We start from the raw sequence: 13,930 nt of genomic DNA on the forward strand, positions 1-13,930 counted from the left end.
CCTGTAATTAACAGTCAGCATTTTGCAGCTGAAAATGCAGACCTGAGGTGAACACAGATGATTATGAGAGTAACAGCATTTGAATTGGAAGGTATACAAGGATGGATGTGTGCACAGCAACAGTCAATTCATTGCACAATGGGCACATTAAATATCAGGGCAAGGGAGAGAGGTTCCTCTCTCTCTCCTGTTAGCACCATTCGCTGCCTTGCTTACTCTAAGACTACATGCCATGTGGATGCATAGGTCCTCTTTGCTCTGGATTGAGGCTGGATTCTGCCCAGGGGATGATGCAAGGAATGGAGAAATGCACTGTGAAGCGTCAACCTACTGGGCTAGGGCATTGGGAAGAAAGACAGATGGGTCTGGAATGGTAGAAGGCAAGAAAAGCAGAGCGTGGCATTTTAGTTCTCTGTTTAAAAACATAATAAATTAGTCAACTGTTGTCTTCTATTCCTGGCTTTAGATTAAAAAAAAAAGTGAGGAAGTCTGCACAACCTTCTTACTTTGATGTCACCACAGTCACCTGTGAAAACAACCTTTTAAAAGTGCTAGGCTGCATGCTTGGACCAAAGACTTTGACAGTGTCCTGGTGTGAGCCAAACCAGCACTAATTCTACTCAGTGCTGTGCCTTCCCAGCTCAGTCTCTGCTCAGTGAGGCCCTTTTTGCAGCTCAGAGCAGGTTTGCACAGACACTGGCTGCAGATAGCAGTGACAATGTTGATGGGGAGAGTAAGCACCAAGGGTACTGCTGCATCTTGTGTGCTGCACCTTGGGCTGCAGAAGTGAAAAGGCTGCAGCTGCACAGAGGACAGGACAGGTGACCCTAAAGTGGCCAACAAGGGATTGCATCCCATGGATAGCATATTCTGTATAAAGCTGAGGAGTCACCAGGAGCAATTCTTCTCTGCAATGGCTGATGTCTCAAGAGGACTGTCTCTGTGCTGCTGTGATCCTGATCTATAAGTTCCCAAATCCAGTTCCAGACTCCAGCTCCTGAATATGGTTTCTGTCTGCCACTTAATCCAGTCTGGGACTTCTGCCCCAGCGTCAGTGGTGACATAGTTACCATCAGGGGGTTAGGTTCCATTCTCATTCTGTATCCACTTGAATATATTTCATTTTCTTATTTTCATTAGAACTGGTGTAGCTTTCTTTCCCAACTCATGAGTTTCTCTCCTTTATTCCCTTTGGGAACTCCTTCAGGGAGCCAGAGGGGTTCACAGAGAGCCTCTATCACTCCTTTAGTGGCTGGCCTTGCCCTAGCTTTTGACAGTCAGGAACCAGCTGGCTCTGCCATGTCTTCCCCAAAGCAGGAACACACAAGGAGCTTGAGAAAGCATCACCCAAACATGGAGCTGCACAAGACCGAGTCTAGCTTAGTGTGTGATGGGTGCCAGAATGTGTCATGAAGAAGAATTTCAGGAGCAAGCTTTGTTGTTTCAATCAGTGGAGTTTGATGCCATCTCTGAAATGCAAACATCTTTTATGCTACAAAAATAGTTTCACTTTCTTTTTTCTTTTCTTTTCTTTTCTTTTCTTTTCTTTTCTTTTCTTTTCTTTTCTTTTCTTTTCTTTTCTTTTCTTTTCTTTTCTTTTCTTTTCTTTTCTTTTCTTTTCTTTTCTTTTCTTTTCTTTTCTTTTCTTTTCTTTTCTTTTCTTTTCTTTTCTTTTCTTTTCTTTTCTTTTCTTTTCTTTTCTTTTCTTTTCTTTTCTTTTCTTTTCTTTTCTTTTCTTTTCTTTAGTAAGATATAGTTTTTAAATGCTCTAAAAATTAACTGTTGTAAAGATTGGATTGTTGATTTTTTGGTGCTTCTTTATGATGCCAATGAGACAGCTCTTGATGCATTATTTTCCACGGCCAAACGCGGACCCGCCAATTGGATTCTTCTCTTTCTTTTCTTCTATTGTTGGAAGACATCCAACGCTTGACACAGCACAGGTAACTTCATAACATCACCAGGAGTAAAACCAGGACCATACAGGAATCAGTAGATTTTGGGGCCCGTTGGTAAAGAGGCAGAAATTCCACAGATTGGAAGATTTGGTTGTTGAGTCTCTCCTGCTGTGACTTGCTCTGATGTAATTCACCTGCGTGTGAGTGGCGCTCTCAGAACGAAGTTAAGATTTCCACTCTACTGTGCAGTGAGGCTGGTGATGTGGAAGGGATGCCCAAGAGCTCATCTGTGGAAATAATAAGCATGATTTTCAGCAGCTGGTACAATGGAGCTGGCCTGTAGCTGCAGCCTCCGCACAAAGTTGTAATATGGGTACTCTGACAACAGTAACATCCTATAAAACAGATTCTCAGTGAATTAGAATCAAAGTGGTGAAATGTAACAGACATTGAAGGGATGGAGCAATTTATATATCCCAAATGTTTAAGCTGTCATTACCAGAAGCTCAGAAGCGAGGGTTTGGGTCTCTCACTTTTCAAACACCTCAAATACCCAGGAATCAAAGCAGGAGAATGATCTAGATCTCTCAGAATCACCATTTTTCAAGTGTGGTGAGTTTCTGTATAGTCACCACAAAAATATGTGGGAAATCCAGGCCCAATTCTTTTCTCTGGAGAGAAAACTTCTGGGAATGAGATGTGTCAGATGTTGACCTGATCTCCTGATTTTGCAGTTTTCTGAAGCACTGCTAACACAAAGCCACTAGTAACAAGCCCCCAGGGGGGTGTGGTATTTTATGTGAGCTGCTAGACACTGTGATGTTACCTTCTCACTTACCTTCACTCACCCTTCACAAGTCTCACACCTCATATATCATGCGTCCTTTAACATATTTAGTGCCAGAATATATTTTGTATTCGCTTTTCCCAGTTAAGACAAACACTTTCAATCTGAGATGAGTCTTGGAAAACAAGGGCAGCAAAGATTAATAACTAGAACACAATCAGAGCAGTGAGGGTGATTGTAACAGCCCCAGCAAAATCCATCCTAAGACAAGCCAACTGCTGTTTTCCTTTTGTTCCCTGGCTCAGAGGTGGAATGCAAAGCACACCACACTGAAGAGGGTTATGTCTGCAGTAGCAACATTAGATCTTTAGTTTAGTGGTACCTAACATGAGTGGAGGGCCTTTGGGCTTACTCCAACAGAGTCTTAACCCAAAGAGAGTGAGTCCCCTTCATCCCTGACAAGCACCCTCATTCACTGCAGCTTCTCATTTCATAGACTCTGTACTAAAATCTTTTGTCTACAGCCACTCTTGAGGTTATGGAGATTTTTCACTGGACAAGAAAAGAAAAATGACAAAACCAAAACCCATGCCCAGCAACCATAGATTAGCTCAGCCTGATATAAAATAAATGGCTTCTGACACAGGGGGTGGGATTGTCTAGACTTCTCATTTGGAAAGGAGCATTTTAAACATCAGAAAACAAAGATCTGGTAAACAGAACCCAAAGGTATTTGTAAGAGTACAACATTCTTCTTACTCCCTTTTTCCTTGTCATATGCAACACTAAGGTAAGGGAGCCTTGTCCTTTATGCTACATAGTAAAACATCCTTCTTGAGTCTGCACAACCTTGTGCTTCTTGTGTGGTAAACATTACAATGGAGATGCCCCTCCCAGTATCTCTGAAGTGCAAGTTCTCTCCAGTAGCGACAAGTAGCAACCGGAACAATCGCTGTTATGCTTTGCATTGCGTTACAGGTTGGGGTTTGGTTTTAGTTTTTGAAGGTCTTATCTGCACCATGTATCTGGGACAGTTCCAGCTGATGCAACTGATACGGATCTCAAGTTCATGTATAAAAAAATTCAGGTTTGCTCATAGGTGTCTCTCGGATGGACAATACGTACAGGGAAAACAAGGATGGATGAAGATCTGTTTGACCAGCTCCTAGTACTGGATTCAATGGTTAAGAAGTAGGATGGGCTGATTTAGAAGGTGTGGGCATATAAAAGCTTGGAATGCTTGATGAAGGTTTTTTTACTTTATTTTTTAATCAACGTAGGTGGAAGTAAACATTTATTAACATTTGGTCAAGTGTAGTGTAACTTGCATTTGTATTTTCATTGTTATTAATGGAGGTATGTAGAGATATACAGAAACCTTGAGACAGTTGGTTTTCTATTGCATACAGACTAGCAGTCCATTGGAAACGGGATGAAAGCATGAAGGTTAGATCTTAGAAGAGGGTGGCAGTTCTTCATGCACAGCTTTCGTTAATCTTGATTGTTTGTTGGTTGGTTGGTTTGGTTTCAAAAGTAAAAACATGGGAAACCAAGATCAAATGATGGTGGACAGGGAAGGTGACATCATCAGCCAGAAAAAAACACCAGGAGTGCCTGAACCCCCTCATTCAAGTCCAAAGGTGCTAGTTTCTTCAACAGCTGTCAGCAGCTTTTCATACAGCATAGAATAGGAGGGGTAAGGTGGAAGATCCAAACGGTTGAAACATGTGTGTGCCCTGCAAAAGGAAAAGATGCTACAGGTTAGCTTCCATCTCAGTGACTTGAGACAGTAAGAATTGAGAAAACTAGCTCCTACTAAGATTCAAGACATTCAGGTTCACTTGAGAGAGAAAAAAAGACATTTCAAGTATTAAACTTAAATTCCACCGAGACTGAGGGACTGAAATGGATCTGCACATACACATGAGGATTTCAAACAGAAGACACAAGCTAAGGATCAACAAAACATCGCATCTTGCAAGGATCTTCATGGAGAAGAACACTGAGGAGCTGGGGCCTAGGCCCTGATGGAGATAAAACTCCACTACTGTAATTTTGGTTGCTTTGAGTTTTCCCAAAAAACTCCAGCTCCATCCACACAAGTAAGTTTTGCACCAGCAGACAAGCATAATGAGGTGACCCCTCCTTATAGAATCATAGAATCATAGAATCATAGAATCAACCAGGTTGGAAGAGACCTCAAAGATCATCCAGTCCAACCTATCACCCAGCCCTAGCCAGTCAACTAGACCATGGCACTGAGTGCCTCATCCAGTCTTTTCTTGAAGACCCCCAGGGACGGTGCCTCCACCACCTCCCTGGGCAGCCCATTCCAATGGGAAATCACTCTCTCTGTGAAAAACTTCTTCCTAACATCCAGCCTATACCTACCCTGGCACAACTTGAGACTGTGTCCCCTTGTTCTATTGCTGGTTAACTGGGAGAAGAGGCCAACCCCCACCTGGCTACAATGCCCCTTCAGGTAGTTGTAGACAGTAATAAGATCACCCCTGAGCCTCCTCTTCTCCAGGCTAAACAGGCCCAGTTCTCTCAACCTCTCCTCATAGGATTTGTGTTCCAGGCCCCTCACCAGCTTTGTTGCCCTTCTCTGGACATGTTCCAGTACCTCAACATCTTTCTTGAATTGAGGGGCCCAGAACTGGACACAGTACTCAAGGTGTGGCCTGACCAGTGCTGAGTACAGGGGAAGAATAACCTCCCTTGTCCTGCTGGCCACACTGTTCCTGATGCAGGCCAGGATGCCATTGGCTCTCTTGGCCACCTGGGCACACTGCTGGCTCATCTTCAGCTTACTATCTATCAGTACCCCCAGGTCCCTTTCCTCCTGGCTGCTCTCCAGCCACTCAGTCCCCAGCCTATAGCGCTGCTTGGGGTTATTGTGGCCAAAGTGCAGAACCCTGCACTTGGCCTTGTTAAATCTCATCTCATTGGCCTCTGCCCACCCATCCAGCCTGTCCAGGTCCCTCTGCAGGGCTCTCCTACCTTCCAACAGATCAACACCTGCTCCTAGCTTGGTGTCATCTGCAAACTTACTGATGCTGGACTCAATGCCCTCGTCCAGATCATCAATAAAGATATTGAACAGGACTGGGCCCAGCACTGATCCTTGGGGAACACCACTTGTGACTGGCTGCCAACTGGACGTGGCACCATTCACCACCACTCTCTGAGCTCTGCCATCCAGCCAGTTCTTGATCCAGCACAGAGTGAATCTGTCCAAACCATGAGCTGCCAGCTTGGCTAGGAGCTTCTTGTGGCAGACAGTGTCAAAGGCTTTGCTGAAGTCCAAGTAGACTACATCCACAGCCTTCCCCACATTCACCAGGCGGGTAACCTGATCATAAAAGGAGATCAGGTTGGTGAGGCAGGACCTGCCCTTCCTAAACCCATGCTGGCTGGGCCTGATCCCTTGGCTATCCTGTAGGTGCTTTGTGATGGCACCCAAGATGACCTGTTCCATGACCTTGCCTGGCACTGAGGTCAGGCTCACAGGTCTGTAGTTTTCTGGCTCCTCCTTATGACCCTTCTTGTGTATGGGAATCACATTGGCCAGCTTCCAGTCTTCAGGGACCTCTCCAGTGAGCCAGGACTGCTGATAAATGATGGAGAGTGGCTTGGCCAGCTCAGCTGCCAGCTCTCTCAGCACCCTAGGGTGGATCCCATCCGGTCCCATGGACTTGTGAGGATCCAAGTGACTCAGCAGGTCCCTTACTGCTTCCTCATGGATTAGAGGGGGACTGTACTGGTCCCTGACTCCATCCACCACTTCAGGAGTCCAGCTGTCCTGGAGACAACCTGTCCCACTAGTGAAGATTGAGGCAAAGAAGGTGTTAAGCACCTCTGCCTTTTCCTCATCCTTTGTCACTCTATTCCCCTCTCTATCTAACAAGGACTGGAGGTTGTCCTTGGCCCTTCTCTTGCTATTCATATATTTAAAGAAACACTTTTTATTTTCCTTGGCAGCTGTGGCCAGCCTGAGCTCCAAGTGGGCTTTTGCCTCTCTAATTTTTCCTCTACAAGACCTAGCAACCTCCTTGAACTTCTCCTGGGACACCTCCCCTCTTTTCCAAAGGTGATACACTCTCTTTTTAATCTTTAATTCCTTCAGCAGCTCCCTGCCCATCCAGCCTGGCTGCCTCCCTCGTCGGCTCATCTTCCGGCTCAGTGGCACTGCCTGCTCCTGTGCCTTCAGGAGTTCTTTCTTGAAGCAGGTCCAACCTTCCTGGACCCCTTTGTTTCTAAGGGCTATTTCCCAAGGAACTTTCTGAATTAGTTCCTTAAATAGGCTGAAGTCTGCCCTTCGGAAGTCCAGTGTGGAGGTTCTGTTGATGCCCCTCCTGGTTTCTCCACGTATTGAAAACTCTATAATTTCATGGTCACTGGACCCCAGGCAGCCTCCAACCACCTCATCCCCTACCAGCCCCTCTCTATTTGTGAGCAGCAGGTCAAGCAGGGCTGCCCCCCTGGTAGGCTCACGTAACAGCTGGGATAGGAAGTTGTCTTCCACACATTGCAGAAACCTTCTAGACTGCTTCTTCTCTGCAGTGTTTAAGTCCCAGCAGATGTCTGGTAGGTTAAAGTCGCCCACCAGAACAAGGGCAGGTGATCTTGAGGCAGCCTCCAGTTGCTTAAAGAGTAATAAATCAACCTCTTCTTCCTGGTTGGGTGGTCTGTAACAGACTCCAACCAGGATATCAGCCTTGTTGGCCTTCGCCTTAAGTCTCACCCATAATGACTCAACTTGATCATCCCTGATTTCTACCTCCATGACATCCAGAGCATCCCTAATATACAGAGCCACTCCCCCGCCCTTTCTCCCTTGCCTGTCTCTCCTGAAGAGTCTGTAGCCATTGATTACAGCACACCAATCATGTGAGCCATCCCACCATGTTTCAGTGATGGCGACAATATCATAGTTTCCCTCCAGCACCAGAGCTTCCAGCTCCTCTTGTTTGTTACCCATACTGCGTGCATTAGTGTACATGCACTTCAGCTGGGCTGCTGCTTTTACTCCTAGCTCTAGCCTACCTTCCTCAATTCCCCTCCTGACAGGAAACGGGCTCGATGGGTGTTTGCAGCAAGGCAGGGCTGCCTGGTAGAAGACCAGTCAGGGATCTGATAGCTGCAGAATGAAGGTTGCTGCAAATGTTCCTCTAAGTCAGCTGTTGGCCATCTGCTGCAAGTCTGCCCTGTAAATGTTATTTATTTGAACAGCCAAGGCAAAAGCAAACTACTTTGTGTAGAGCAGGCTGACAACTTGATGACTCTGTTTTCCTCCAGTTCTATCATTGTATTTACCCCCAGTTGGCAGCACCCTCAAAAGCAGACAGGGATACCTGCATGCATACCTCCAACTTGCTCCAGCTTTTCTGGTAGCAGCAATTAGACCCAGATGTAGCTTGCGCTTCACTGAGAGAAGTGCTATACAAATGCTGAGCAAAGAAACAGTCCCTGTCCAAAGGCTCATCCATTTTGACTGACTAAAAAACTGTAGAGCTCATTCCACAAACCAAGAGGAAGACATACAGACATTTTCCCCACTCAAGCTGGAGTTCTGCATGATGCTAGAAATATTTGTTTCCTCTTGCTCCCTCTGAGAAATGTGAACTGTCAAAACCCCGCAGAAGGAAGTGCAGCCTCAATAGCTAACAACGTCTAAGCTTCTGGCCTCCAGAATGTTTACAACTCTGAAGTGGGTTTTTTGTCCTCACTATTAGCTTTTCTATCTCATACTTTAATTTAATGTTACTCTTTCAAAACTGAAGCAGAAGAGCTATCTTGGAGAAACGTTAAAAAGTGCTAGTCATCTCTTAGGCCACCCACAAAGTGAGAAAAGCATGATGCTGGTTAGATGGGTTGGCCTGAGATTTGCAGATTCAAGGGAGAGTTTTACCAAGCACCAGTGGAGAATGACTGAAAGCAATCAGGGAACTGAAATAGCCAGAGGCACGTAATCTTCACCGCATCACAGAATTTCAATTAGCAAAGCTCCTACCATCCTTTTTGCCCCTTTCTGAATGAAGATTTGTTAGCTGGTCACTCTCAGAGAGCACACAAAGCACACAGAATGCGTGGAAATGTGCTGGGAACATGTGAGTTGGTGAAAAAGGAGCATTAATTAAGCCATTGTTTGAGGCATCTCTTGGAATGAAACGTGGCAGTTCATGTGTATTACCCGTGAGCAGCCCTGCACTGTTGATTGTTTATCTCAGCAATCCTTGGCAGCCCAACTCGTTTCTACAATCCATTGCCAATCCATATCAACCACTGGGAGTTAATTAACTGAAGGATTCTTGCAGTCCATTCAGAACATGTTTATCATAGGTAGGACAGCACCATTCAGGGAGAGACAGCTGGGCTTGAGGACCTTGGCTGCCTGGCTTTGGAACTGGACACAGCACAGTCACAGCAGCTCAGGTGCAGACTCTGCTATAGAACTTTGCTAAACCTAAAGTAGTATCTCTCTAAAGTACTTGACATGGCACTTGTGAGACCACAGCATCTCAAACATGCTGTCAGGCATCCTATTGTGTGGTGCAGATGTATCCAAAGCCACTGATCCTGGTGTTTACTTTCTTGCAGACACTGATCTTGTGTTATTGTTATCCATCTCATTCATACTGCTTATGAAACAGCCTTGACCTAGTCAAACTCAGAAAAGAGTTCAATTCCTTTTGCTACCCTGAGGTTGACAGAATCCATAGAAGGTCTCATAAAATTTATTGTGAGGAAGGAAAAGTTAACACTTCCCAAAACAATGAAGCATTTTGCCAAGCAATGCTCTCCAGTCCATCAACTTTATAGGGAAAAATTCTTTCCCTCTAAAAAACATCAGCAAATCAAAAGCAAAAGCAAATATTCAGGAGTCCAGTGTAGGTTAGGTTTATGCTTCTCCCTGTGTAAGGTGCTAAACACAATGCAATGCTGAAGGAAAAGCTGAGTTAAAATTCTGTCTGGGAAATGGGGATCTACCACAGCTCTGATGATGCCAGAGAGTCCACTTGACATTACAAGATAATTTGTACATCTCCTTGTGAGGAAACCCTGAGTGAGCTGGGTCTCATTAGCCTGGAGGAGACTGAAGGGTGACATAATTCATGTCTCAGACACTCAGATATGTGAGGGGTGAGTGTCATGAGGACAGAGCCAGGCTCTTTTCAGAGATGCCCAATGACAGGAAAAGAGGTAGTTGGTGCAACCTGGAGCATAGGAGGTTCCATGTGAACATAAGGAGAAACTTTTTCATTGTGAAGGTGACAGAGCACTGGAGCAGGCTGCCCAGGAGGATTGTGGAGTCTCCTTCTCTGAAGACATTCGAAACCTGCCTGGATATATTTCTGTGTGACCTTCTCTAGGTGATCCTGCCCTGGCAGTGAGGTTGGACTGGATTATCTTCTGAGATCCCTTCCAACCTCTAACATTCTGTGTCTGTGAGAATTATATGGAAGATAGCCTGGTATACATTCAACAACAGGTCTAATTGCATCCTTGCTGCAAGGGCAGAGATGGTGTCTAGGTCTGTAACTGAACAATATATTCTGCCTCACCTCAACACAGAGAGAGGGCTGACTGGGACACCTTCTCATCCAGTGTCCCCTCTCTCCTCAGTACTGCTGCACATAGCACCTTTGCCTCTTGTGACATAAAGCTGAGACCTTTAATTTCCCAATCAGGTTAAAGACAAGTAACTCAGCCTCCACTCTGTCCCCTGTACACTGGTGATGCTACACCTTGAGTATTGGGTTCAGATTTGGGCCCCTCACTACAAGGACATTTTGGTGCTGAAGCAGGTCCAGAGAAGGGCAAAAAGTTGGTGAACAGTCTGGAGAACAGGTCTGGTGAAAAGAGCTGAGGGAACTGGGGGTTGTTCAGAGGAGACCTCATTGCCCTCTGCAACACCCTGAAAGGAGGTTGCAATGAGGTTGGCCTTGGTCTCTTCTCCCTAGTAACAAGTGATGTGATGAGAGGAAATGACCTCAAATTGCACCAGGGTAGGTTTAAGTTCAGTATTAGAAGAAACTTCTTCACTGAAAGGCTTCTCAAAGACTGTCACAGGCTCTGCAGGGAAGAAGATGTTTCAAAGAGATGCAGTGATGAGGGATATGATTTAGCAACCAGCCACTGGTTGGACTTGATGATCTTAAAGGTCTTTTCCAATTGAAATGATTCTAACTTTGTGCCTTACTTTCTGAAGGGGTAAAATTCTTTCTTAGCAGTGTTGATTTCCTACTACTGATACCAGTGAGAGGGGAGGGTTGCTGCACCTATTGAGTGAAAACATTACATCAGCAGTGCAAGAAATAGTTGTAGCAATGAGAAAAGTCTTTCTCCCCTTGATTAAGCCTCCTACCACATAAACCTGCTGACATCTGAGAGGGTGTTCACAGAGTGAGAGGTCTGGAATAAGAATTAGATTGGCAAGAGTGTTTCTGGAAGGGATTCTGGCTTCTGTAGAAGAAAATGCAAGATACACTCATGTAAACCAACTCTAACTCCCATGTATCCTCATCCTCCAGTAAGTAAAGCAGTAAGCAGACCACTTAAAATTTCATCCTTCCTGGCAGTCTGATTTTACTGCTCAAAGTCTGAACCTTTGATCTTCCTCACTGTTCACAGTGCTGTTCTATTTTATTTAAATAATTCTTTCCAAAAATTATGACTATAAGCCTTTAAGATTTCTGCATTCTTCTTTTCTTTGTCACTTCCTTTAATCCCCATAATGATGGGAATCCAAATCCTACCTTATTTATAGCTTGAACCCATCAACTAAAATAAGACTTGCCTTCTAACCTAACCATACCTGTCAGGCAGAAACCAGGCATTTCTCCTTTTTCACCTTGCTTTCTTTAGATGAACCTACAAACTCTTTGATCAACCTCAGGACCCACAGATACCAACTTTTATTCCTTTTGTTTGTAAGAAGGAACACTTGTGTGCAGTCTGGGAACCGTGGGTTAAGAAGAATGCAGATCTGAAGATGGCAGTGAGAAAAGAGAGGCAAAAGACAGCAAATCACACACACTCAGATCACTGGGAAAGAAGGAAATGAGAACAAAGTTCTTTGTAATCACACAGAATTATTGTTTTTTAATTACTGGATAGGATTCTGGGGTGGTTAAATACTTGGTTATCTAACAGGGATAGAGTTAGCATAAACCAGATGGGATATTTACTAGCAGTGGCAATTTTTGTCATACATAACCCACAGACAGTATGGTGGCAATCACTAATAGTACTCTGCTGAATGGAAATCTCGTTTGGTGAAAAGGTAGTTGCAGCTCAGCACTGCTGGGGAAAGTGACCTCATTGTGTCAAATGTGATTATTTGAATCACTGGGATACAATCTGAGGTCCTTACTTAATTGATACTCCAACAGAAATAACCTTGGAGTGGTGGGCAGGTGAGTAGCACAACTAGAAGGTGAGGCAGTGGCATTTTAGGCACTGAACAGAGTGCCAGGTAAAGAATTAAGAAAAGGAACTGGTGACTCCCATAGCTGTAGTAACAAACACTTCCAGCTCTTTGCATGGGCTTGTTTTGGGACAGGAGTTCCGCTCCCATGGTAACAGGCGAAGTGTGCTATTCCAGCTAGAAAGCCAGTGCCTGTTCAGTAATGTTGGAGTAAGTTCTTGTGGAACTACTGCTAAACTGGTTGTGTATTAAATATCTGCATGACCTAGGAAAGGTGAAGAGAGACTTCCTGCTTCTGAAGAGGCTCGAGCTGGAAGAATTCTCCATACATTCCCTCCTCAGGCAAGCAGTTTCAGGAAGTAAAATATGTAACTCTTTCATTCTGGGAGAAAGCTTTGCATATTAGAGTAAAACTCAATTCAACCTTGATGAACAAGTGGTTGAACCTGTTATGGTTAAGGTGCAGATTTACATTGAGAGATGGGTGGTAAATCTGGCAGTCTCTTTGGGATTAGAGCAGCATCTCTTGAGCTGTACAGGACTTGGACTTCCTAAAGCATGAGTTCTCAAAGTAAATGCAGCACACTCCAGAAACAAGGCACTGGTGTAATCTGACTCTTAATTGTCTTAGGTGAACAAAGACAGTGCCCACCATTACCCTGTTCATATAGGGAACTGGATGAACAACCTCACCAGTTGAGAATGAAGCTACTGGATTCTCAGCCTCACTCATCCTCACTGCTCTCAAGAAGCACTCTAGGCATTACATGTTAGTGCTTATTCTCTGCAAATGGTTGCATTTTAGATACTATGCTTCTTTGCAGAGTGCCACACTGCTGAGGCAGGTACAAAAGCACAGCTGGTTCAGGTTCCACCACAGCTTTGCTCACTTGTAGCAAGTGGCTGGTGCATGCTCCAGCATCAGACTATAAGGACAGGTGTGAGGGAGAGTCACCTAACTACTTCAGCCATCTGGGGCAGGAGTGAGAGAATATGGAAGGAGTCCTGGACTCTCCTGACAGAACTAAAAATTATGCTGATCACTTTCAACAAGCAGCTGAAAACCCAACAGCCAGACTAATGCATCTCCAGTGACATACTATCTACCTGGATGTCAGGAAAGTCATGTGCAAGCTTCCCTAACACCTCTCACAACATTGCACGTACTGGGACAGGGTCTAAGAATTAGGGCCGGTAATTAAGAGGTGCAATCCATACCTAAGCACATAAATGACTACATCTGATGGTTGCTAAGACATAAGAAAGCTGCTTTTTTGGTTGTTTTTCACCTGGGACTTTGGAAATGTGGAGCAAGGGTAACTCTCACTGTGAAACTGGAGGCATTGCTGAAGGAGGGAGTTTGTAGTGGCTTCTTTTAAACAGCTAAAGTTAGTTACACTTCCCTTACATCAGGAGGGCCAAAAAGGCCTACAGGATATGACACATGACTTTTTAAAAGCCTCTAAATCTAACTAAATACGTGAGTATATCTAAATAAACATGAGCAATCCACAATCAAACATGTAAAAAAGAGTTTAAAGTAACATTTCTTTAATTGCTTAACTAAAGATTTAGGGAGCCTGCAGGTTGAGCCTGTGTCTTTTATGTATTTCTTAGCACTGTGTATACTTGGCAGCACCCCATAATTTTATGAAAATGCAGGTAATAATTCACTCTGATCAAGCTGTGTTTGTTCCCCATGAGCAAGTGTTTCTCTTTCCCCTGGCCCAAATGAATGCAGAGCTTTAAGGCTTTTAAAAAGTGCTAACAACTTTCACCTGGAAAAGAGGCCTCTTGCGGGGGAGGGCCACA

The 13,930-nt window shown here is 44.6% G+C and overlaps 1 protein-coding gene across 8 annotated transcripts in view; it reads right to left on the bottom strand.

The window, feature by feature from the left end:
• Positions 1 to 3,929: 3,929 nt before the first annotated feature.
• The window catches only part of HECW1 (HECT, C2 and WW domain containing E3 ubiquitin protein ligase 1), a 317,934-nt gene continuing 307,933 nt past the window's right edge, over positions 3,930 to 13,930 (bottom strand). For all 8 annotated transcript variants that reach the window (XM_064169530.1, XM_064169529.1, XM_064169533.1 and 5 more), the window contains one exon: positions 3,930 to 4,421. In XM_064169530.1, the coding sequence (XP_064025600.1) occupies positions 4,310 to 4,421 (112 nt within the window). In that variant the 3' untranslated portion in view covers positions 3,930 to 4,309. The remainder of the gene's footprint in view (positions 4,422 to 13,930) is intronic.

This window comes from Pogoniulus pusillus, chromosome 32 (assembly GCF_015220805.1).
Source record: "Pogoniulus pusillus isolate bPogPus1 chromosome 32, bPogPus1.pri, whole genome shotgun sequence".
Taxonomy (NCBI): Eukaryota; Metazoa; Chordata; class Aves; order Piciformes; family Lybiidae; genus Pogoniulus; species Pogoniulus pusillus.